The 25,838-nt window shown below is 39.4% G+C and overlaps 1 protein-coding gene across 1 annotated transcript; it reads left to right on the top strand.

The window, feature by feature from the left end:
- On the top strand, positions 1–21,592 carry cdh19 (cadherin 19, type 2). The gene is made up of 12 exons (XM_067577970.1): positions 1–218; positions 4,905–5,286; positions 5,424–5,718; positions 7,395–7,514; positions 9,107–9,274; positions 10,342–10,529; positions 11,806–12,059; positions 13,415–13,551; positions 13,872–13,993; positions 14,337–14,454; positions 17,049–17,300; positions 18,803–21,592. The coding sequence occupies exons 2-12, from the start codon at positions 5,044–5,046 to the stop codon at positions 19,324–19,326; spliced, it is 2,421 nt and encodes an 806-aa protein (XP_067434071.1). The 5' UTR covers positions 1–218; positions 4,905–5,043; the 3' UTR covers positions 19,327–21,592.
- Positions 21,593–25,838: the final 4,246 nt, after the last annotated feature.

Raw genomic sequence — 25,838 nt, 5'->3', positions numbered from 1 at the left:
GGGAGAGAAGACGAAGAAAAGGGGGAGGTCGTCAACGGAGGGGATTACGCATTGTGAGAACCACACGCATTTGCTTCTACCATTGTGGTGACTGAATTGCTTTCCAGTACCAGGGTATTTAGTTAAGCAGATTGTGTTTCCTTACACCCCGTGATGATCTCTCTTGACGGCGGTTGGTGACAAGTGGCTTGGGGGGACAGCAGCAATCACACAAACAGGTGGGTGTGGTGGTGGACGCTATGCATCCTATAAGAGACTATTTTTTTTGTCAGAAGATAATTGGATGCAATTTTATATATATTATCCAGGGAAGGATGTATAGATAAATACAAAGATGTTTTCAACATGAAAGGGGACTCAACAGAGCATCAGAAAAGCTGAGTCGTCATTTGTTTACATGAGTCCAGGGGTTCTTTGTATATGTTGGAGCAAGAAATCCGTAAATTTCCTGTATCTTGTTAGATGGCTGCTGGTATTAGCAGTGTTGTGCTCTCTGAAATTATCATGTTTTAAATTGCTAAAGAAATAACATTAAAGGGGGTTTAATTAAGTGTCAAACAAAGTGATGTAGAGGTTTTTTTTTTAGCTGACCATTTGAGACCTCTGTTAATAATCTCAAAATGATTATTTCATTGAAATAAACATGCTTTTTTTTCTCCATCTCGCATTAAGTTGTTGGCTTCTGTGTGCTGGCCTATAGTATGCAGCAACAAAACACACGCTTTCAGTGCGTTCCACCTTGGGAAATGTTTTTATTTAGAGATTATTCAAATGTAGCGTAATGAAATATGTTATTGTTTTCGTGGCCTTTCTTTAGGTTGGGACTTTCAGACATGTTTTCAGTATAAAGTAATTTGTATGACCATTATTTTGGTCCACTCATTCAAGGACAATACACAGTGATGCGTAAATATCTCATCTGCAACTGCAAAACGTCCTCAGTGCATGAGGAGAAAACCTTGGTTAAACAATGCAATGTATTTGTAATTCCAAACTGAAATGACAGCCATAAAGACATAGACATCATAAATAAACTCCAAATGTTGTCCATTGCTGAAACCTGAAGGTGCGATTTGTGTCACAAACTTCTTTTCATTACATTTTCATAGATAATTCTCTTTCTCTCTGTCTCTTTTTTCTTTTATAATAACTTCAGTTGATTATTTTTCGCTTATGAAAAAGTAAGGAAAACAACAGGATTTAGTGCTATCGCTGATAAATTTATGACACTTTGCTTAACAGTAACGATTTCCACTTGAGCACATGATAAAAGCAGACAAATTACTTACTAACAAGTACATGATGGTTTGACATTCCCCTGTTGCTTTATCTCAGTCTCTGGACTCATTTGGGGTCCTGATTTAGGAAACGTAAACTACATGTCAGTGTTATTGTTTTACAGAGCTGAACAGTAAACAAGTCCCATGATAGGCTCCCAAATGACCAATTAAGGACATTTTGTCTTGCAAGGGTGATCTTAAAGAAGTGAGGCTTCACAGATGGATTTCTCTTCAAAATTGCAAATAGTTAAATGAGAGGTCTAATTCTATATTTAGACCCACTGTAATGTTTTCAGCTTTACACATTTATACTTTTCCTTTTCTATTTTCAATGAGCATACATAAGACCAAGTCAGAAGACTTGTGAAAGAAAAACATAATTAATGCTCATATTAAGTTAGCATTACATAGCAGTTGGCGTTGGCAGTGTATAATCATATTGATGTGTCATCCACAATGTCAAGAAGAAGCTGCTTTTTCTTCATTGTTGCGTTTCACCATTTGCGTTGGCACATTACACACATTTTATTAGCATCCTAGAACCATTTCTACAACAGAGCAGCTTTTTATTAGCTAGAACACATCCCCACACAGGAAAATAATGTGACGGTCTCAGTGCATCTAGTGCTTAACATTGTGAGACTGCCGCTCATTGTCATCCTGTCATGTGGTAGAGAAGCGTACTGTATATACAGGCTACAGGAGGTCTGCTGGAAATGGGAGGAAGGCCCAATAGAGGTAATGAATGGCTGTCAACCACAGGGTACTCTGCATGTACTGCATGTCATGTAGAAATGACAATTTCTTTTGAAAGGAGAAAATTGACCATAGCGTTCAATGGTGTTTTTTTTTTACACAGTATATATATATACTTTACTTTCTCTAGATTTTTCTCTCTACTTATACAGCTGTAAGTGATAACTGATGGTATGAAAGGCTCACATGTAGCCTATCAATCACTATACTGGATTTTTTTTTTTTAAAGTCAGACTTTGGCAGGTTCACTGTTATTATCAAGCACTATCAGGATGGCTGTCACACATGGACGTGTTTTACTTGATCCCAAACACCTTTGATAATTACAGACCCAGAGCCAGGAGTTTTTCTCATACCCACTATTTTCCCAGAATTTCATCACTTATTTCTTGAAAGGTCCATTTAGTTAAATTGGCTCCTAAACATTTGTTGACCTGTGCACTATTCCGGCCACATCAGTAAAGGCTGATACCCCTAGAAAGATTTTTTTAAGCAGACTTCTTGGCATGTTGGCAGCCAAGCAGTTGCTCAGAGTAACATCATTGAGGGCTGTTGTCTAGTTTTGGCTGAAGGCGTTCAGTTTGGGCGCGTGCTTGGCAGCCCTATGAAAGACCATAACAGCTCACGATTCACTGGCCACTAATTGGAATGTCACTCCACAATGCTTGGAGATATGAATACGGTCTGTAAAGACATACATAAGCACAAACGCACACTCTCATCCACATTCTGTATCGAAATTGAATTTCAGAAATGAAAGTCTGCATCAGTAATTGATTTTACCAGCTCATTACAAATGGATCTTGACAGCTAATTTACTTTTACAAGATTAAACATGACCATTATGGGCTGTTAACGCATTAATACTGCAACTACTCTAACTGCTGAAACAACTCCCCACTATGTACTCTATATTTTAAATTTCCCCCGGGACCACCCATGCTAAAAATCATCCACTTGTGTTCCTGTGCACCACTTTGGATTAAAGCGACCACATTGTGGGGCTGTATATGTTATGTGCTGATATTACAGTGTCAAAAAGCTCTATTAAAAATGTTCAGAATTATGGCTGCTATGAGTGCTGATGTATGGTTTGCTGCTTGACTGGAGAGCAGTACAATCGGGTTGAGGGTTTTATGTCTAGACAAATAATTTGTGTGCTTTTCAAAGTAATCGACTTTATAAGACAACAGTCTAAAAAGTGATAGGAAAGCTAAAAGATATCCACGGTTGTGAAATAATGTAAACATATTTTTAATTCAGAAATAAGAATATACAGTAGTACAGTTTTTTTTTACTCTTGTCAGCATAGGTGTGTTCAGGGAAATAGCTAATTTATTAAGTGAAAAGGATAGATTACCTAGTCAAAACAGTCCTCAACACCAATTATTACTGTTGATGGCAAATATGACAAAGAAGGGATATGAGATATTGGTCTCCTTGACAGTGACATGTTTCTGCAAAGTTGACAGTAGATGGTTATTGTTGAGTGCTGGAAAAAGAAGTCACAGTTTACCGATTAAGGAAACTGATGTCTGCTAACTTCAGCAAGGTTGTCATTACAAGATATTGTATTTGTGTGGTCCTAACTAATTTCCTGTCTCATCTGACTTTCAATGTCCTTACACTCTTGACCCTGATCTTGGTGCACATTGTAATCAGTGCATTGATTCTACTCATAGTTTGTCAGAGGCATGTGTGTCTTGTTTTCCATGTCTGGGGAGACATTGATCTAATTAGAAGTCTTCATTAGTCAGCTGCAGAGTGCAGTGTCATGCTTAAGGAATGATGTTCAGGCCCTGCTCCCCCAATGAAACACAATACAAGGCCTTGTCTGAATTTCAAAACAGAGGGCTGTTTTCAGCCGCCCATGCAGGACTGCAGGATGTGAAATAACAAAAAAGGAAAAGAAAAAGGAGTGCTCAGACAAAGGGTTTGGCTTTTTCTTGTACAACACAATTCTGCTCTGGCTCTCTTGCTTGAATTTGTTATACATCTGAGTTGTTGTTGTGCAATGGATTTGACATAACTCTTCAGATAGATAAGAAGGAATCATATCATCATAGAGTGCATATAAAACAGTGTTTCTCAACTTTTTTTTTTTTTTTTTTTTCAAACGTACAGTGTACCCCCACATCCACTTCAAGTACCTATTCACTGGCATATAAAAGTGAATATTGTTGGGTGGTTTGGTCGAGTTTGCATTTGTACTGTACTTCTCAGAGTAGCTAAAGCTGGACACGTCAACTGTTTGTCCATAACTATCTATTTCAACCATTTATCCATTACAATTACTGTAGTCAACTACTTATCCAGTATTTTAGCTAAACATTTCAACTGCTTAAGCCTATACATTAATTCAGTTATCTATTTAAACCATTTATCCCTTATTTTTATCTAACAATTAACATCTATCAATTACTTTTAGCTAACTATTTCAACTATGTATTTATTTTGTAGTGTTCGATGTTACAGATTGATGTTACGAATCGTGATTTCTGTGTTTTCAAATTAGTTCAGCTATGCTACAATCATTCTACATAACCCCACCATGCAACTGCAAGGTGGGGTTATGTGGAACGATTGTTTTTTTTGAATCTACAGCATGTCAGCTCTTCAAGTTAGATTTCCCCTTTCATACAATTAAAATTCACTCGGATATGACACCCTTTTAAAATGTGTGAATGTGCCTTTGTAATTAACAAAAAAAGAAACCACTAAGCATACATGTATTTATTATTATTTGTAATTAAACAGCTAATTTTTATAGTGCATTAAAACATTTCAGTTTCCTTGTTTTACAGTTTGTGTGCACTGCTAGAAATTTCTCACTGCAGCCATTAATTTACTTGTTAACTTTTATTTCAGAGATATGAGCATGCATACAAACCACATAATAACAAGATGGGATACAGCACTGCCGGGATCATGAATTACTGTACTGTCGAATGAAGAATTGGTAGCACTGGACCAGTGACATCTCTATCCTATCCTCTGTCCACTAACCATGTGTGCAGAGGAAATGCAAGGATGGACAGTAAAAATGAGCACGCCGAGTGTTTTGGCCATGGTGACAGTCTTTTCTATGATTCCTGGCGGGGTGCTGAGCGATATGAGAGGTACTCAGGGTCTGGAAACTCAACAATTGGCCCAGGGGCCCACTCATCTGCACCGTCGCCTGAAGAGAGGCTGGATCTGGAAACAGCTGTTTGTCCCCGAGGAAGATCCCACTCCTCGTGTTATTGGCCAGGTATTGCTTCAGACTGAATGTCCTCCATGTCCTTGATACAGTACTTCCCTTTGAAAAAGCATGTTTTCTAGTTACCCGTGAAACAACTGGCTTAAAAAAAATCAAACTTTCATCTACTTTACCCCCTCTTTTTGCAGCTCAGATCTGATTCTGACCGAGGCGAGTTTTCCATCAAGTACATATTATCAGGAGAAGGCGCCGGAGATGTGTTTGAGATAGATGAGTATTCTGGTGAAATCCGGACATTGAAGAAGCTTGACCGTGAGGAAAAGGCCTTCTATGTCCTTCAAGCACAGGCCATCAACAGGAGGTCCAACGAACCAGAAGAGCCCCAGTCAGAGTTCATCATCAAGGTGCAGGACATCAACGACAACGTCCCCCAGTTCCAGAATGAGCCGTATGTGTCCAGCATCCCGGAGATGTGTCCAACCGGTATGTTTGAAAAAGATGAGGGGAGAGGGCACGGTTAGCAATAAGAGTTCAGAATACAGGCACGCAAAATGAAGTTTAAAGGCTCAGTTGCTTGGTAATTTGTTATCTACTAAGGTTTTGAAATCTCTCTTTTGGATTTTGAGATTTCTGCCTTCACCCCAATACAATAGAATGGAATAAAAATTTCAACAGCAACCTTTTTCCCAAAATCTACCACAGACCTAGAGATTTCATTGGAGCCACTTTGTACTGAAGAATTAGTTCTTATAAAAACTTATAAAAACTGCAGTGAGGTCTGTGGATGACCAAGAAAATCATTAACACTCATTTTGATGATAAATGTTGCTGTTGAATTTTTTTTAGCCATGCTAGCAGCAGATAACAGTGTCGGTTGGTCCACCACTTTGGTCCAAACTGACACAACAACTACTGGATGAATTGCCATCACATTTCATACAGGAAATAATGGTCCCCAGTGGATGAATCCTATATTACTTTAGTGAATCTCTTACTTTTCCTCTAGCGCTGTCTTCAGGTCAAAACTGCAATTTGTCCAGTGCATTATTTTATGACTAAATACGTAGTGCTAATTAGCAAATGTTAGCAGGTTAGTATGATAAGCTAAGATGGTTAACATGGTAAATATCACCTGCATTGACACATTGTCATTGTGAACATGTTAGCATGTTGACATTAGCTTTTAGAGCACCGCTGTGCCTGGTACAGCCCTACAGCCTCACAGAGCAACTAGCATAAATTAGCTAGCTGCATACTCTTAGTCTTGCAAATCATGACCGTTTTTGTGCACAAACAAAAGTAATTTATTGTTTCCAAGGATATATTTTCAAATAAAATTTCTTAACTTGAATATTGCATGAAGATAGTGAACAAAAGGTTATATGAATGTCTGTCATCTGTCGCCATCCAGGAAGTTAAAAAGTATTGGATTCTGTATCATAGCTTGGATGCCTTTATGGATAAATTTCTTAAATAATGTTATTACAACCAATGCCCTTTCATACCACAAACATTACCATTTCAATTTATATGTAATCTGCTTTTGCAGTATAATATTGCTCTTGTAATAAATCATAATGTATTTGACTCTGAAAGAGAAAGTGAGAGGGGAAGGTTGGAGTGCAGATGACTGAGAATAAGAAATGTTGCGGTAAATCCCTGCCTGTGAAAGAGAAAGGCGCTTCCTGGAAGAAAAAAAAAAAGAATGAACAAGAGAGACAAAAGGACTGAGGGAGAGAAAGATAGAGAGCAAGGTGAGGAGAAGGATACGGCAAGCAGAGAAAACGGTAGTAAGTGTGAAAGATAGAGAGGTGAAACCGAATCAGAGTGCGAAGGAGAGAAAACGAGGGGCAGGTGGATAGTGAGAGGAATGTCGCCACAGGGCTGGAGAGGTTGTCACGCACACCTGCACAGCCTTACTGAGTTGTGAAAGGCCAACGCTGCTCCCCACCCCCACCTCCCCAGTCCTCGGCCCTTTGTCAACATCCCTCCTCTAACTCTACCTCAACCTCACCCCCTCTCTTTTTCCATTTCCACCGCTTCCCCCCTGAGCCAGACAGACAGACCCTGCGGGACTATGGCATAATCACTTTATTTCCCCGTCGACTGGAACTGCTGCCTGAGCTAACTCTGACTGTGTGATCCGTTCCCCCCCACAGGGACCACAGTGGCCCAGGTGACAGCCACAGATGCTGATGATCCCATGTTTGGAAACAATGCCAAGCTCATCTATTCCATCCTGCAGGGGGAGCCCTACTTCTCTGTGGAGCCAAAGACGGGTACAAGTAGCCGTCAGCCACGGAGTCTTTCACTTCATACTATCCTTTATTCGTTATCTGTGGAGAGAAATCTCTTAGCAACCGCATTTTTTTTCTTTCCAATTTCAGGTTGTTGAGACAGGAAATTATATTGTTTTAGGGCATTTTCCCTTTAGTCCCAGTCACTTTTGACAACTCAGACACCATTTATAACTTCAGAGATTGTTTAAATTCCCCTGGCAAGTTTATCTTTTAAAGCAACTATTGACAAATAAAGCAACTTTTTCAGACCAGTGGTTAGAAATGTTAGTGTTTATACCCCTTGACAGAAAATTGGTAAAACAGAGGCCAAATGCATGTAAATTTACACTGCATTTCTCTTGTAATACAGAGGTCAGTTCTAGCACTTCCCACACACATTGTTGACCTTAACTGTGAGAAGTTGGGGGAGGGCATTATTGACGTCGGAAAAATGTTTAAAAGCAAGTTAATGCAATATCTAATAGGGCAATTCTGACTTTTTAGGCTGCCCCCATAGAGGAGTTGCCAGCAGTTGACTTTAGACTACTTCATGTTGCAGTTTCGCCCACGGCTTCTGAAAGAATGTGGCCAACAATATACTACATTTTTCTTATTGTCAACAAATTCCATGGAAAGATTAAACCAACAGCAAAGTGAGTGATCCGACTAAAAAGCATTGTCTGTGTAGCCAAATCCTCTACGGCATAGACCTCCATTGTTGTCTAAAAACTATGAACAACATATCAATGAGCCACATCATTGGACTGGGTGACACATTCTACATTACAATGAACATAGCTACTTTAGTCAAAGAAAATAGTCCCCAACAAATGCACTGTTTACTCCTGTGTGAATAACGTCTGCTGAAAACTACAGTCCCCAGCTGTTACTTAAATGAAATGATATAGCTGTGATCCATTTTAAAAGATTTTTCTTTAGTATATGAAGGGGCTTGGGGCTTAGTGCCACAAACAGGAAAGTACTGAGGGACAGACTAATGGCTTGTTGGTTTTGGTCTTTTCATGGAATTTGTTGACAATATATATATAACACCAGCCTTATTTTTAAAAAATATAGCTTCTTTTTGGCATTTTTACCTGGTCAGCTTGCTAATTTAGTAGTCACAATAACTAGATACTGTATGCTCAGCACAAAGCGAATGTGCTCACAATACAACAGTGATAGCTAGCTGTCTAGATACTGTGATTAGCGAATGGCCGCTGAGAAGCCGATGTAATCGAAACACAAGATTAGACGAATCAGTAATTGAAATAATCACTTCTCATGTAAATATAGCACATGAATTTGCATGTCTATTCAATTCTCTTGATTCAAATTGTTCATCTGTTTACTATTTCATCCACTCTGGCCTGACAGAGGAAGCCTTAAGTCATCTGAAAGCCCTCTTAATATTTCTTTGTGTACTGATTAAATCTGCAGACTTGAAGTTTATTGTGGTGCACTTTTACTGCACGGCTCTCTTATAGACTAATTGAGGCAAGTTGTCTGGTTTGAAAAAGCAAAGAAAACCATCCATACATGCTGCTTTAGTGAACCCAACTCTCCTCTCTGTCTATCTCCTCCACTCGCAGGTATTATTGTAACATCTTGGCCAAACATGGACCGTGAGGCCAAAGAGGAGTACCTGGTGGTGGTACAGGTGAAGGATATGCTGGGCCTCAGTGGCGGTTATTCCTCCTCCACCACAGTCACTGTTAGCCTGACTGATGTCAACGACAATGGACCCACATTCCAGCACCGTGAGTCACTTCTATGACTCACAGTGATGCAAACACCAGGCCACATATGCTCAATGAAATCAATGAAAGACTGCAAAGCATTGCAGGCTGTGAGGACATGTTTGATATTATACCTAAGAGGTATTTATTTGATCACACTTCTCCAGTTCCGGTGGGTGGTTTGTGCTGCCAGCGCTGCATTCGCTGTACGCATCATGTTATTCAGCTGGCAGCCAAAATTAAAAGGAGACAGTCGAAGAATGAGAGAAGAGGGGAGGGAGGAGGGTAAGAGACAGGGAAGGAGGTGGGGATGTTGGGTTCATCTGCGTGTGCACGTGTACATGTGTCGCCCACTGGATGAATTTAATCATTCACACATGAGAGGACATTTGTCATGACCTTTGGAAACAAACCTAGCCTTCTCGGCGATAAACCTCACTAAATGAATGCCCTGGGAAGAAATCAATTCTGTAGAAATGAGACGGCAAGGATGATACTTTTAACTATTAATGTCACATTCACATTCATTGCTAGTGCTACTGTATCCCATGGATTCTATGTTCAGTGAAAATGCCTTATAAATATTGTACGGCCCGCACTTCACTTTGAACTGTGCCCTCTGTTTTGTCACATAATTGCAAATTATTATCAGCAAAGATTTTTTTTTCAGGAGCAGCTGGTTGCCTGTTGAGTTCCTCCTAGTTGTGGCAGCCATCCAAATAGAGTCGCTCAAAGACACAATCACATTTTCTCATCTTCTTATTAGAGTTAGGCTGGGATTATGTGGAGTTGCCACAACTTATCTGTGACTCACACAAATTGACCTTCCACCACAATGTTCTCCCTTCTTATCACTTTACACACTCTCTTGACTAGCTATTAACAACTTACTGTCAAGTTCTGTGGGCGATGTTTCAGTGAGGAAAACTTTTTTTTTATTTGTTGTTTTTTCTCCAAACATGAGTTATCATTACTTGCTGCAAAAAAGTACAGATTTTATGGTCCTTTTGATATCCTATTCCACTGTTCAACCTCTTAAGCTAATGGTGCCAACATGGAGGTGTGTAAAACATTCGTGTTCTTTTCAGATTTGTACACCTTCGCTGTCCCTGAGAATGTAGCCGTGGGCACCACAGTAGGCAGGATTATGGCAGAAGACAGCGACATTGGCATCAATGCTAGAATGACTTACAGTCTGGAGGACCTGGAGGAAAGCTCCACTTTTATCATTCAAACAGATCCAGTAACGCAGGAGGGAGTGATTCTACTGGCCAAGGTGATTTCTACAATGCATTGTACATCACATTAGATTAAAGATTCAAAGCTTTACTGTCATATGCACAGAGAAAGAAGTGTCACTGCGCAATAAAATTGTGAGTTTGTTGTCTAAATTTATTGCCATCCATAGAGAATAGAGGTTCTTTTAAATTAGATTTTAAAAAAAGTTAGAAAACCAATTTTAGAAAGAAATAAAATAAGTAAATTTAAAGTATAAACATGACAAAACCATACAATAAGAGTCCAAAGAGATTCCCAACGTTGTCTCCTAGAAATTACGTTCAAATACGACTGAATTGTTCTCCCACTTACATCACACTGACAAATGTAATCATTGCCTGGATTATGTTCACAGGCAACTTTTTATTTTTTTTAATTTTGAAGGACTCAAGCTCTACATTTGCTTTCAGTGCCAAAATAAACATAAAAAGTTTAATGATGTTGTAGTAGTATTAGCAGATATTGTACTGCAAGATCAGATATTTTGGTGGATATTTACTCGTGTACTTGCTAAATAATTTAACAACATTTTCTCATTATGTTGAGAGAAAACGTAATTCAGGCAGTGTATGTTTAAAGCACTCATTGATACAGGCGGCTAGTTTCTGTGTTTACTTTTAATAATAATAATCTGAGCCTGTCAGTGGCAAAAACAAGCACTTTTAGTGGATGTACGCAATAGCCCCAAAGGATTACACTGCAGCCTGTTTCGCGGCTGCCGACTGAAGCGCTCTTGCTCAATACTGGACCAATTTCAAACATTTTTGTCCCCATTTGTCACTTAAATCCAAAATGATGGGGAAATAGGTTGAAAATACAGAAGTTTCCCTTTAACTTTCAGTTATAATCTTTTTTTTTTCTGCTTCATACTTTATTTTTTCCCCGATACAATATCCTTCTTCTTTAGCACAGGAGATTTCAATTTAGATGGTGTGATAATAAAATTTAAAAAACAACAACAAACAAACCTGACTTTATTGAGTGCAGCTGGTTTGCATGCTGTTTTCTTATTGCTAGCATCATCATGGTAATTGAAAACACAGCATTTTTTAAATCTATACTCACAGCTGGTAGCTTATTGACACAGACAAAACAATTTTAACATCCAGTCTGAGTCGTGTCCACCTCTCACCGGAATAATCATTGTCTTAAGTTGGCAAAGCATATTTGAAAAACTGTTACTCTTACTGGTTGCGTAATGATGATGAATAAGTTGTTTTCCGTTTATAACTGCCGTGGTATTAAAATGAATGATGAATTTCTTCCCTTTACAGCCTTTGGACTATGAAAATAAGAGGCGTTTTGTGATGGCTGCAGAGGCAGTCAATGAACATGTGGACACTCATTTCCTGCCTCTGGAGGAGTTCAGGGACAGGACAACGTTGAAGATTGTTGTGGAGGACGTGGACGAGCCACCTGTCTTCCTCACTCCGGTCTATGAATGGAAAGTTCCTGAAAATGCAGCTGTGGGAACTACAGTTGGCAGTGTTAGTGCCAGAGACACTGACACAGTCAACAATCCCATCAGGTAAAGTGAACCTTCTAAACACTCACCGGGAAGAATGGCATCTGCCACCCAGCTGCCAGTATGATAATGACGAGGTAGATACCCAAGCTGGTGGGGGCGGAACATCCCTAGACAGCCTGCCCTAGACAGCTTCCTCCACAGGGTGAAAAATCATTCCATTTCAAATAGTGTTACTGGCTCGGTGCATCCATTTTTACCCTTGATCTCTGGATACCCTGTACATGGTCATATTTATCTCATATTACTCTAGTAGGAAATGAGCCCTGCTGAATAAATCATGACGATTTTTTTTTTTTTTTTTTTTATACCTCACAGGCTTTTCTATCTATTGCCGTGGTATTATCACAAAGCGACGTGGCTAGGACGTGGGAATGTAATAAAGCACCATACAAGGTGGCATATGGAATTGAGATTTGATGTCATTTGCAAGTGGGGCACGTTGCAGAGGAGACAGCAGCACTACTGGTGCCTGTAGTCCATCTCAGCACAGCTTAAGAGTGGCAGGTGCTGCATATCATCCCCAGTCTAGCGTCTATTACTGTCCCTTTGGTGACAGTGTCTCATTGATTAATAAATTCAGGCTGACATTTTGGGGGTTTCCACAGTTCTAGTAAATATGATTAAGTTTGCTTTGTGCAGATTGGCTTTGTTTTCCATGTTATTATCCGCAAAGTGGCTTGCAGAAATGATTCATTAGTTGGTGTGTTTTCCTTCTCGGTAACCCTAATTCACCATAGTGTTTTAATAAGTGTTAAAGGTATAGTGGTGTGAAAGACCTATGCAATACGGCAAATATTACAACAATTATGCTTGCTTGGTCTCTTGCTGATGAATTTTTTTAAGTTAATTATTTGCAGGCTTTTTCATATTTTGTTTTTTACATGAAATAAAATCACAGTCCCACACTTGTCACTCAGTATCAGAAAACAAGACACAGCTTTGTGTCGCTGGAGCTGCACCACCTGTAAAACTGTGTGGACAAGACTATTTTTCAACTGAACAAAGTTTCTCTGCTTCTACAACTTTCTCTGACTCACTCTGTTTTTAAATGATATTCCCTCACTTTTGAAAAATAGAAAAAGTCCATGGTCAGATAAAAACAAAAAACAAAAAAGAAAAACCTGAAACTACACAAAATATGTCTATGCCTTGTGCGTTAGGTGCTTTGTTTTCACAGTGTTGTTGTCACTGAGTCACACTAGCTTGTGTGTGTGCTCTCTTTGTTGGATATCTGTCAACAGATTTAAAAATTGAGCAATTTGTCTAATTAATCTCCCTGTTGCATTGCAATGTTTTGTTTGCCCAAAAAAACAACCTTGCCTGCTAAATATGTGTCTCTGTGATTTTTCTTCCAGATATTCAATTGACAAAAGGAGTGATACCACAAAAGCTTTCAAAATAGACCCAAACAATGGAACTATAACTGTTGCTAAAGCTTTGGACCGAGAGACTGCAAACTGGCACAATGTGACTGTTGCAGCCAAGGAAACAAGTAAGGAACATCTTGTTCATGTGACCAATTTATGGCTTACTCAGTTGAGAAATCTGTCCAGAATATTCACAGCAGTACACTGATGACAAATATTCAATAGAGAGATTTGCCTTTATACTGTTTTTTTGATGTTCAGTCTGTTTTCTTGTTTTTGGAGAAAGCAGTAAAACATCAATTCCCATTTTTTTGGTGCCACATTCGTGATCCAAGAAGAACAAACATTTATCAGTCTTAAGTATTATTTTGACAGAGCTTTTACAAAGCATTTATGATACATGCACCCGGTGGACTCCAGCAAATGTCTATCTTCACTACTGCAGAGCAGAACCATTTATCCTCCTCTGTGGTGGTGTTCATCAAAGTGCTGGACATAAACGACAATGTGCCAAGGCTTGCAAGAGATTACCAGCCATATATCTGTGAGGGGACACAAGCGGGAGAAGTATGTATATAATGATGCACTGATGTTCATGATTTACTATACAGTAGTGTGGCAATGAACAAATGTGGACAGTAAAAGTTCTCATATTGTGTCATATTGTATTATATCACCACCTTTCTATTAGTCTTTGTATGCATCTTTTTTAAAAATGAAAGGACTCAGAAGGAACCATTTGACTATTGTGTAGCACAACATTCATTGTCAGCTGCTAAATGAGATTCTGAGTACCATATTTCTGAGAAGGCTGTATATGATTTCGTAGACTTCTTGGGAAATCTGTTGTCTGTGTGCGGCTGCTTGTGCTGCTCATATTTATTCAGTAATGTGTCTTTGTGTCTCTCAGCTTATTCAGCTGCTCAGTGCTGTGGATCCAGACGACCCTGTGGAGGGACATCACTTCTACTTCTCTATGGTCCCTGAGAAACATATCAATCCAAATTTCACCATAAGAGATAATCAAGGTTACATTCAATAGATAATAAGACACAAATAATCCATCTGTCCTAAATACTTACCCATCTGTCTTGTCCTATCCATGATTTGTATACTATATATCAGACCAAAGATGCTTTATACTGTTTGTATTTAAAGTTGTAATGTCTTTCGTGTTTAGAAGAATTATCTGCCTGAAAGAAGAACTCAGATGCCTCATGTGTATAATATTGTAGAAGAGAGTGAACCAAAACAGTAAAGATGTGGTCTGTAAAGCCAAAACAATGAGCTGAAAGGCTCTAAAGTGCTCCATAGAGCTAAGGATAACTGCAGTCAATTGATAATTCTATGTGGGCCCGTCACAATGAGCGACTCCTTTCACTTTAGACTGAGTCATTTGATCCATTGTTGATATAAAACTATTGATTGGAGAAGCTTCAAGCGAAACAGCAGAAAAAAATGGTTAATCTCAGAGCTGCTAGATAGACAGCGAGTGATGGAACAACTGTTAGAAAGTTTTTTGACACAGACTTCCTGACATTGGAGTAGAATAGAAGTTCTGTTATGTTATTCTAAGAAGTGGGCAGTAAATACTCCCTTGAATGACTCGATATGGTTGTGTTGGGACTCAGTTAGGAGCAGATTTGGTTATTAGAGAGAGGAAGGAGGAGGAACACGACGGCGGACGTGAACCATGTGGGGTTACATCATGCGAAACTTCCGGTCAATGGGGCTGACATGCAAGATTTGAACAGAGGCTGTGATTAATTAGCGACCAGCCAGTCAACACATGCCTCAGATTACCACAAAGGTGTCGGACAAAGCGGAGCGTCTCTGTTGCTTAGCAACGCGTGTCTGACTACTGAATAGCGTGTGTGAGCGTCGAAACGTGTGTGTGTGTGTGCATGCCAGTGGGGTTAGTAGACAGGAAAGAGTAAAAACACCAAAGAACAAAAGATCTCAGCGATTGTGAGGAGAAAGTGGCGCTCGCTTTTATTTCCACAGAGACGTGGTGTTTGAATGTCCTTATTCATCAGCCGTGGTCTAATTTCACAAATAAAATGCAACCCACAGTCTCATACTACAATGGCAGGTTAACACAAAGCTGTCCGAGCAGCAAACACAAATCAGTTTAGTGCGATAAACACAACCAAACACAAACCCGGTCCGTTAATTTCACAATAACAACAGCAATAAAGCTGAAAATAACATACTTTAGTAACCTCTCTCTGCCCAGACTTAAACCTTGTGTCCTCCTCATGTGAATAGGGTGTGTTTCAGTCCGTCTTTCAGGTCCAGTTCGGCTCCTCGGCCTCGGATGCTGATTGGGGCCGTCTTCTTGCTCTGTCAGCGGGTTTCACTGCAGCCAATCCTCAGCGGAGTTGCGGAGGAAATGGCGGAGTTGACTCACTTAAAGACGAGTAGGGCACAGAGGTTAGAGTAAGTGGGCGAGGAACCTCTTCTCCTCCAGCGAGGTTGAGATCGTTTGGCCTAGGCACAGTTATCTACGCACGGGAGTTACTTCCTTATGTTAGCCGTGCAAACAGCTGGAAGTGCAGTTTTGTAGACCATCTCAGGTGTTTCAGGTGCTGTCTCAGGTGCTGCCACTGGTCCCGCTCAGTGGGAGCCATGAGTTTGACTCTTCAAACCTTGAGCAAAGCCTGATGGGAGCTGAAGTCCATTTTGGATTCCTTTTGTTCAACTTGGCGTCATTTCTTTGTTATAAGGCTTTATGACTGCGTGCAGGCCTGTCTTTGTCTCATGCATGTGGTGTATGAGGCCCAGCAGTTGCATTGAGACCCTCAGCATTAACAGGATTTGTATTATTACACATCTTGCACCAAGAAATTTCATCTCACAAATTACTGACATTTTCTGTCAGAGGCTTTGAGCTGTAGGGCAAAATATGCATGAAGCCTTTCTTAAAGTCCTGCATGGTAGCTGGAATAATGATGGTAAGCTGCGCCTACACTACAACCTGTATAACTGCATAAAAAAAGGGCACAATAGGAAAGGATATTTTTATGATTCCAAGAACTTGAACTTTAATGAATAAGAGTATCTGTAAGAATTTTGCAGCAACCTCCAGTAGCTTGTGGTGGTAGGTTAAGCAAATTGAAAGAGTATTTGTCTTGTAGCCAGTGGGCAGCCGACTTATTTCAAACTGTATAATGAAACATTGGCAGTTAAAATCGAACAGTGTGCAGCAGAGGGATGTTTGAATGTGTCGACTAAGGTACAGTGTTCAGGGTGGTTAGCCATGCAAGCACAGCAGTCCAGTCAGCAACCAGGAAAGGAATAATGAATCAAGAAGGAACTCATTTAATAAAACACATTTATATATGCCATAAGGCATATTTGATTCAAAAAAGTTACTGTTTGGTTCCTTACTAAAGTCTTACAGGTGCAAACACTGAAACATGTTTTCCAAATGCACTTCTGTACACACTGAAAATTTGATTTGAGCCTTTTAGAGAGTTTGGATTGTATTTTAAATCACATTACGTGTGACAATCCAGTTGTTCAGCTTATTTAGATTCCCCCAAAATATCAGCACTCACACTCTCATGTTTTTTTTAAGAATACTGAAAAATGCACTTCTTCCTCTTGACATCCTTCTCAGACAACACAGCCGGCATCATGGCACGCAGGAGCACTTTTACCCGCAAGGATCGGACCCAGTACCTCCTGCCTGTGGTGGTGACAGACAGCGGCTCACCAGCCCTCTCCAGCACCAACACTTTGACCATCAGCGTATGCAGCTGTCATCCTGCAGGCCATTGTCCCACAGGGGGGGTGGAGGCCCTCGCTCTGTCTATGAGGGTCAGTCTGCAAACCTTGTTAGGGCTACTGGTCTGCCTGGTCACACTGACAGGTGAGCAAGCATCGTCTTCCCATGTATTCCCATCCCATCTTAGTCCAGAATATCATGTGACGATATAATAATAAAGAAACACACTGGCTTTTTTTGGATTTTGGTCTCTTGGACATCTTACTGGCATCAAAATCATCTCTGTCTTAAAAATGAGAAGAGGAAAACTTATAGCTGCTAAAGCTGGAAGATTAGTCCATTTAAATGCAAGATGACAGGCTTGTTAGAGTTGACTTAAAATCAATCAATAATAATGTTCTTTCGGGGAGAAGATCTCTCTTTATGTAATTTTGAGAAAGCCAGACTTCCATCATACAGACCCTCAAGACCTCTGTGAGGTATGGAGCAATTCAAATGTAAAAGACAGAGACAAAGAAGAATGTTGATGTACTTCAAGCCCATAAAATTAGGCATCTTCAGATTTTTAAACAGCAAACACAAAGAATATCTCAGGATTACCAGAGGTCTTGTTCTGCTATTATTTTGGCAAGAGTTTCTTCAGAGCTCAGTGAGATTGACAAGACAGATGTCTGGCTAAACAAGGTTGTTGCAAATGCTTGTTTTGTGTTTGCAAGTAGAGTGAAGTGAAATAGAGAACTGATTGTTTTTGCACAAAAGGATTTCACAAATGATGTAGACTTGAGAGCAAAAAAAAACAATGCCAACTTTGAATAGTGCAAGATATCTATGATTATTTAACTAGTTGTTATTTAGCTAAATATCCAAAGGATCAAACTCTCAAAAAGTCAGTATAATCATTTAAGGAATATTGGTCTCACTGATATTTTGTTGTAAAAAAGTGACTCTTTTTCAGCAGATCTGTTGAGCTAGAGTTCCACCTCACATCATTTTGGCAAGTATATATGTATATAAGTATATAAACGTGTGAAACTGCAGGATTTTCCATTAACAAATTTTCCCTTTCATTTGAATCTCCCTTTTTTTTTTTTTAAACTCACCAGTGTGCCTTTAACACACACTTTTAAAATGCTGAAAGCTTGCAGAGCAGTTATGTCAGGTAATGAGTGTATTGGTTGCAATACATCAGTAGCAATGCCATCCTGGGACATTGATGGGTTTGCATAGTGAAGAGCTTTATTATGACCTCGGCTGCTTTGTGTCCTCCCTGTGCCCATCACATGAAAGATTAATGACAATACCTGCTATGCTAACATTCTGTCGGATGAGTACAATACGCGGCAAATAGACAGCAGAAACACTTTTGCATCACATTTTCGCATTCTTCCACTTGGAGCAAATAAAAGAATTCCTCTTTTATGTGTGAGCTGAAATTAAAAAAAGATAATTTATTGCCTAATTTTCCCTCCTTTTGATTTTTTTCATCTACAACAAGCTGCAGAAAAACAAATACGGCTGGTATTATTTTCAGTGCACTTGTACATTCTAAGTGCATGCTCCATCAGGCACCCTAGATGCTTTTTTGCTCACTAAGCTCATGCCCTGGTGTTTAACTGCAATGATCTCCTACTGGGTTGTGTCTGCAGTGCTGTCAATTCTAATGCTGATGGTGAGGAGACACAGGCGGAAACAGCAGGAGGGGCTGGAGGTGGAGGTGAAGGAGCTGGAGCTGCCTGAGACGGTGTCGCAAAAGGTGCTGTATTACGGAGAACCGAGATGTGGAGGAGAGGACCTGGATTTCTGTCAGCCCGTCGTCCCGCTGCGCCCCCACCCGAGGAGGAGGGAGAGGAGGCTCCGAAGGGAGGACATCAGGGCCAGCATACGAATGTCCCTCCTCAGAGAAGAGTCCCGACTCATCGGTCCAGAGGATGAGGTCTTCAAGCAGTTTATTATGGACAGGCTGGCAGAGGCAGATCAGGATCCTTACGTGCCCCCATTTGACTGCCTGAGGACCTATGCGTACGAGGGGTCAGGGTCTCCCACAGGGTCCCTGAGCTCATTAGAGTCGTCTACCTTTGAGCTTGAACCTGATCAACCAGTTTGCAGTCCCAGACCTTGCTTGGTCAGACTTACACCGTGGTATGGCGGACAAGATGAGGACACCTTCTGAGGGGCTCTTATAATTTTACATGGCTGTTCTTCTAAAGTAGTCAATAATGACAAAGTTTGTGTCAAGAGCTGCACTTAAAGATAAAATCAACCCTTATATAACTTAACATAAAAAAGCTATTGTTGGCATGCCTTGCATATCTGGACCCATTTTTTTCTGCTGTATTTTTTATTCTATAACATGTTATGACATTTCAGCTACAATGGAGTTTAAGCATTCAAAGCTATATGTTATTAACATCAGTTTCACCCTTAAACCACCATTTAGCAACAATCAAACATCATCCATTGTTGTCATCCATTGTTCTTATTATCACCAGAAAAAGACTTTACCAGACTTGAATCATAGAGGTAGCAGAACACTGTCATTTGTTTTTGAAACAGTCATATGGGTTGATTTGGAAGGCACTGGCAAAAAATGTTCTTTGGGTAGAAGGGACTTGTTGCATGGAAAAGCAGCATCAATAAACCATTGTCTAATCTAGCCACAAGACAGGTTACATTATGCAAAACCTCACTTTTTCTTCACTGGATGAACTCTCACTCTGTTTTATTCACAGTAGGCTACCATGTTTCTATCATGCCCGCCCACCCACACTGGGAATAAGTCACCAGTGAGTGAACAGGTTAGTCCACGCCCCGGTTGCTGGAGTCACAAGTGAAAGTCAGTTTAGCAGATGGTTAAAAGAAATGGAGGTGCAGCAGAAAAGGCGACTTAAGGGAAAATGGATACACCAAAAATATGTTAAAATGCACTGACATAACACTCATTGATATGCTGAAAAATGTAAGAGTAAGCTATGTATTCATGCTATAATTACTGCCATTATTAGTGTGAAAATATTACACCGGCTGTATAATACATGCAGTATTACTGACCTGTGAATTTTTAATATGAGATACTATCTGCAATAGAATATCATTCCGTCTTAATCAGCATTTTGGCTCATAATGGTTTGAATATGTATTTGAATTGTCCTGTATGAATTCATATAATGTGTACTCCCAATATATACGTGTAAGGCCACATGTTTTTGTTTCCTGATTAGCTTTATTCCCACAGATATGAAGAATATCCATTAAATATCAAGTGTTTAACATGCATTATGCTGTATGATATGACTCTCTGCTTTCTGTTGATTCACCAGAGAGCACATCACACTAGTCTTGTCAACCAATCAGCAGCGGATAGAGCACGTGGGTGACTGGCAGCGAAGTAAGGTTGAGAGGAGAAAAAGTTTAGCCAAGGCTTTATTTGAAATGTCTAAAAGGAAATGAAACTCTTGAGAAACACAACAGCTTGGAGTGCTGTGGGGAAAAAAAAGTGCATAATAAATAACGCCTCTCTTCTTTCTTCATGGTCATTTATAACATTATTGGCAAACACTACATGCTCGCAGTTAGTTGTGTGGGCGGCTGCTCGCGGGGTGACTTGAGGTAATTGCATGGTGATGAGGTCCAGCCCCCTCACCTTCTCATACACTAATTGGGCAGTTTGCTGTCTGCGAAGGTCAGCATTTGCATCAGAGAGAATATAGTTCTCACAGAAGAAATAACTGAGGAATTTCATACACAGACCATTTAGAAAGAAACACTGGGAATAAAAGACAATATGAGGGAAACAACTAATTATTCGAATCTATTCAGCTTTTCCTTTCCCACTGTGGTTACTTGTATGAATAGGTGCACCACTCAGCAGGACAATTTCCAGACATCACCACAACTCAAAGTGAGCTTCAAATAGCTCCCACTGTTGGAAACAATCTAGTCGACCAGTGCTTTTTAGAGTAAATCATCGTCTCACAATGGTTTCTAAAGACACAGGTGTTCACAAAAAAAAAGGCCTTTTTAAAGTCCTTTCAAACCAATCTCCACAGTCCAACATGTAGTAGGTTTTGGATTTGCCCCCGAAGGCTCTGTTATAATTCCCTTTCAATAGTACCTTAATGTCAAAAGTCATTCAGCTCCTGGTGTCATTTAACCTTCTGAATTTCTGTCATTACCCATGGTGAATATCACGGGTAATTTAACCTAACAGCCCTTTTCTTTGTGTAATTATACCCATTACAGCAATGTGAAGGATTTCACTCCGTCAACTGTCTCTGTCCCCCTGCTCTCCCGCACAGGTTATAGATTCGATTCTTCCTTTCAAACCCGGTGCCAAACTCATCACAAAGCCCCACAATGCTCACTAGAGGGTTTTTGAGAGGGGCTCTCATTTGGCAGATGCTAGGCTGATTGAAAAGATGCCTGAAAGGATTTTGAGACCCAGTTTTTCAAAAAAAAAAAAAAAAAAAAAAAATCATTAGTAACATGTATGCCTTAAAGGTTTGGCTGAGGAGAGATCAAATCATTCATATGCAGACTGGTAATATGAACATAATTATAGAGTATGAAGATTAAGATTTGGATGTGATTCTGAGTATCACAATAGTGTATGTGCATAATAGCTGTCATCCAACAAAGCTCCTCGAGAGATAGTGAATAAACACTGTTACATGAGTGGTGTTTAAAAAAAATGAAGTAGCACAAATACTGTCAATATTGCGAGCAGTTTCAATTAATATGACACTGAGAGTGAACATCGTGTGCAGCTGCTCTGGGTTTCAGTGACATTTCGCAGGTGAACCACACCTTTAAAGTGCTGCTGTTGATTGAAAACTTTAGTATTTTGTTAATGTTGAAGAGAGTTTGTCTAAATCCCATCCAGACCTTTCTGACACAACAAATCCACGCTGACATTCTCTCTCAAATACCACAGGGCACTATTCAAGATATTGTAGGAATCCCTCTAAGGATAGCTGTGAGTAAGTTTAGAGAGTTAAAACACATGTGTCTAAATTTCACTTCATTAATTTTAATGCATGGTTACTGTAGGTTAAGTGTAGGAAACCATAACCAAATTTAGAATAAAAGTAAACACTGGATCATAAAACATGGTAATGGCATCACCAAGTGATAGTCGGATACTGATAACAGCAGCTGCTCAGTAGAGAAATGACAGAGGCTGCGTGAGATATGACAGATACTCCTGCACAGACGATCAGAAACCTGGTTAATGTTAGAGTCATACAGGGATATGAATAATTCGGTTTCCCACATTCCATATTATATTCCGAATATGATTAAAATCAGCATTAAAAACACATTAGTGTGCATGTAAAAGTACTAGACCAGAAGTTGAAAAGTTGAATCAAACTAAAATATGACTAAAATTATACCAGCTCTGAACTGGCTTGGTATGAGGAACATGTGTGAATGCGTTAATTAGTGTGTCTCTGTGTGTGATGACGTATTTGTTGTGACTGTTGTGATCTTGTGTGCGGTATGCTGTAACTTGTTCTCAGGCCTCTTGATCCTGAACAAATACAACTAACAAACAAAGTCTCAAAAGAATACTGTATATTTCGTGCACACGTCATGCATATGTTGCACACAAGTTGTTTATCTTGTGGGAATGTAATCATTCAGTTTACCATTACTTAGACTTATAATAATTTACTATTAACCTTGTATGTGCACAAAAACAACAAAAATCAGGAGTTAAAGTTTTTCTTAAACATATAATATGTAGGATTTTAACCAAATGAAGGAAAGAGCTTCATAAATTAGGACCCAATATATCTCACATCTGATCTCCGCTAGTACAGAAAGATGTTGAATATTAGATGACTGTCAGGTTGAGTAGGACGAAATCTGTGAATATGTGCTTAATGAACAGAAGCAGGACAGAGAATTGATATTAAGGTGTGGACAGTAAGCCCACACGTCACAATAATCAATATTAAACCACACTTACCAGTCTACAATATCTAAGTAAACTGACACCAGCGGAAAGGACCTCTATGTGAAAGCCCTCGTACATTAACCAGGCTGTTATCACCCCAGTGTGTGTGTGCAGGAGTCAAATCTGACAGCAAATGTGTTAAAAGATTATGCAAACTTTAATATTTAAGGATTTACAGAATACATTTCCTGCAAGTTATTTCATGTGAGCCTTTCGCTATTCTGGTCCATTAATGAGCTTCCCCTCGTTGAGATGAGGCTTGGGGATTGTCACACTTTGAAATGAAATTAATAAGTAATAATGCCGTGCAAAAACTTTGGAAACTTGTTTTGTTGCTCATCGGAGGCTAATTGGTGGCTGTTTTAGGACATAATATGCGGCCTCGTTCACAAGATAGTTGACAGTTTGATATTATGACATGAAGCAGCTGGATTGTTACTATTAGTGACTTAAGATTATTATTATTTTTTTTTTGGTGAATGGATCTAGCTACAAAAACTCCTTTCTACCGTAAATTAAATCATGAGAATCATTTATTGTATCCAAGTTTAACAGATTACTGATATGTTCTTGTGTTTGTCACTAGGAAACATGTAAAAAAAAAGGTACCTTTCATGCAGCCAAGAGAAATATGATAATATAAATAAGTAAAAACCAGTGACTTTTTGTTGTGACTTTGTTGGCAGGGTAGGAAATTAACTTTTTTTTTTTTTTACAAGGGCTGTCTTTGCCTTCATGAAATATGTCTTGGGGGCATTTTGGATCATTTCCAGGCCTATGTTCCATGACAGACCAATATTCAATGACTATTAGTAAAAAAAAAAAATCAAAGGGTGCAGCTGAATTTCTAATCAAAGAACATTTAATGGGTAAAAATACTCACTCTGAGTTATAATCCCCGTTACAGATTATAACTGTGTGAGTATAAACAATAAACACAACATTATGTAACATCACAGTTCAACATCTCAACAACACTGCTGATTGTCTGGCATGTTATGTACAGCACTCTATGGTTTAAAATAATATGCTTTGACAGCTTTAGTAGCTTTTTTAGGCACAGCGCAGACTGGGAGAGGGTCAGCGACTGTCGAGATTTCTAACATTACTTTAATTTGGAACTGATTGTGACTCAGAGGGAAATGTGACAGGCTTGCAAATTAAAAAATGCTCCATGTTGGTAAGGTTACTGTTAGTAGCTGTCATGGCTGCCGTGCAACCTTGCAATGTTCGAGCAGGAGGAGGGGGCGGGCTAGCAGGGGTTGTTCAGGTACTGAAGCCTAGCTGCCATTTCCTAGTTGCACTTTGAATACAGAGCAAAATCTGGACACGCTTTGCAAAACGTATTAAGTTTTTGTTTGACTTTGTTTACCTGCATTTAAAATCATCCTGATTTCCAAGGGCATTTAAATTTTTTAGGGGCATTTTGCCCCAAGCCCATGTTAATTTATGACCCTGATTGTTGCCCTCCTTGAATATACCACGATGAAACACTTAAAGTTAGGCATTTCCAGCTTTGTAATGTAATACTGTTGATAATGTAAATTTAGGAAGCTCATTTCTTCCTCAAATTAGATGAAAGCTGATCTAACAGACTGGCATGTGATTGTAGAGTTAGTGAGCCTGTAGTTAATCACCAATCATCATTTTGTCTGCAATATAAAATGAACATAAAAATATGCCCTGCCATTTCCTTTGACAAATCAGATTGCAATCACCCCAGCTCATGAAAAACTGAGCAGCGAGCAACACAAAAGACAACAGCGTGGCGTTATGAATGGTAGGGAGGTCATCCTTCAGCTACTTAGCTTCAAGCTCTATCACAACAGTCATTATCACTGACAAAGTGTGCTTGCTACTTATTGTGGTTCTGTAATTTCCTGTTTGTCTTTTGTTTGTTGGGATACACATTTTGTGGCATCAAACTATCCACTCAGAGATGGGCGGTGTTTCAATTATTATATATATTATAAAATACGTAGGACGTTTTTTTTCATAATAAAACCATGTAACCACTGATGTTACCTATGTTTGACACAAAATCAGAGTAGGCTTCATTAGCAGTTAAAATAAAAGATCAAGTAAACACCAAATTACTTAAATGATAAATTAAATAACAAATAATGACTTATTTTACAATTCAGGAGCTCCCGTCTGTCGCTAACAACTGACCTGACAAAAGTACCCAAAGTATTAAACAAAGCAAACAGCGGCACAACTTCCAGCTTCATTAGAGGACTTTAATTAGATCAGACTAGATGTGTTGGGTCTATCTATAAAAATTAATTAACATTTAATCAAAACTGCTGCAGCCTTCAGTAGTAAATAACCCATAAGATTATTGTATAAATGTAAAACAGGCTACCCCAGTCTCCCCACAATGAACTTGAGTCTGACTGGCCTGATCCACACGATAGAGTAATGTGTGTTGTTCACTGTAGCTAGTTTCCAGCACCGGTGTGTGTTAGGAAGAGGACTGAAACACCCTGAAAATGTTGCTCCATGTCTCCTGAACTCAAGTAGTGAGGAAGAAAGTCCTGGAACCGAGATGAAAAGGAAGGGACAAGTCTGGGTCAAACAGACTTTCTGACAGAGTTCCCAACTGGCGGGCTCCGTGGCTGAACTACTCATGGGTTTACTTCAGTTTATGCTTGCTTGATACAGATTTTGTGATAGAGGAAAAAGACATACATAAAGTTAAAAGTGGATTCTGAACTGAGGTCATT

The sequence above is a fragment of the Thunnus thynnus genome, chromosome 21 (assembly GCF_963924715.1).
Source record: "Thunnus thynnus chromosome 21, fThuThy2.1, whole genome shotgun sequence".
NCBI lineage: Eukaryota > Metazoa > Chordata > Actinopteri > Scombriformes > Scombridae > Thunnus > Thunnus thynnus.
This window is presented reverse-complemented; position numbering and strand designations above follow the sequence as displayed.

Bases quoted from the DNA above. Each gene is read 5' to 3' on its own strand.
- cdh19 (XM_067577970.1), top strand. From the start codon at position 5,044: ATGTGTGCAGAGGAAATGCAAGGATGGACAGTAAAAATGAGCACGCCG. The intron at 5,287-5,423 runs GTATTGCTTCAG...CTCTTTTTGCAG, and splicing joins CTCCTCGTGTTATTGGCCAG to CTCAGATCTGATTCTGACCG. The intron at 5,719-7,394 runs GTATGTTTGAAA...TCCCCCCCACAG, and splicing joins CCCGGAGATGTGTCCAACCG to GGACCACAGTGGCCCAGGTG.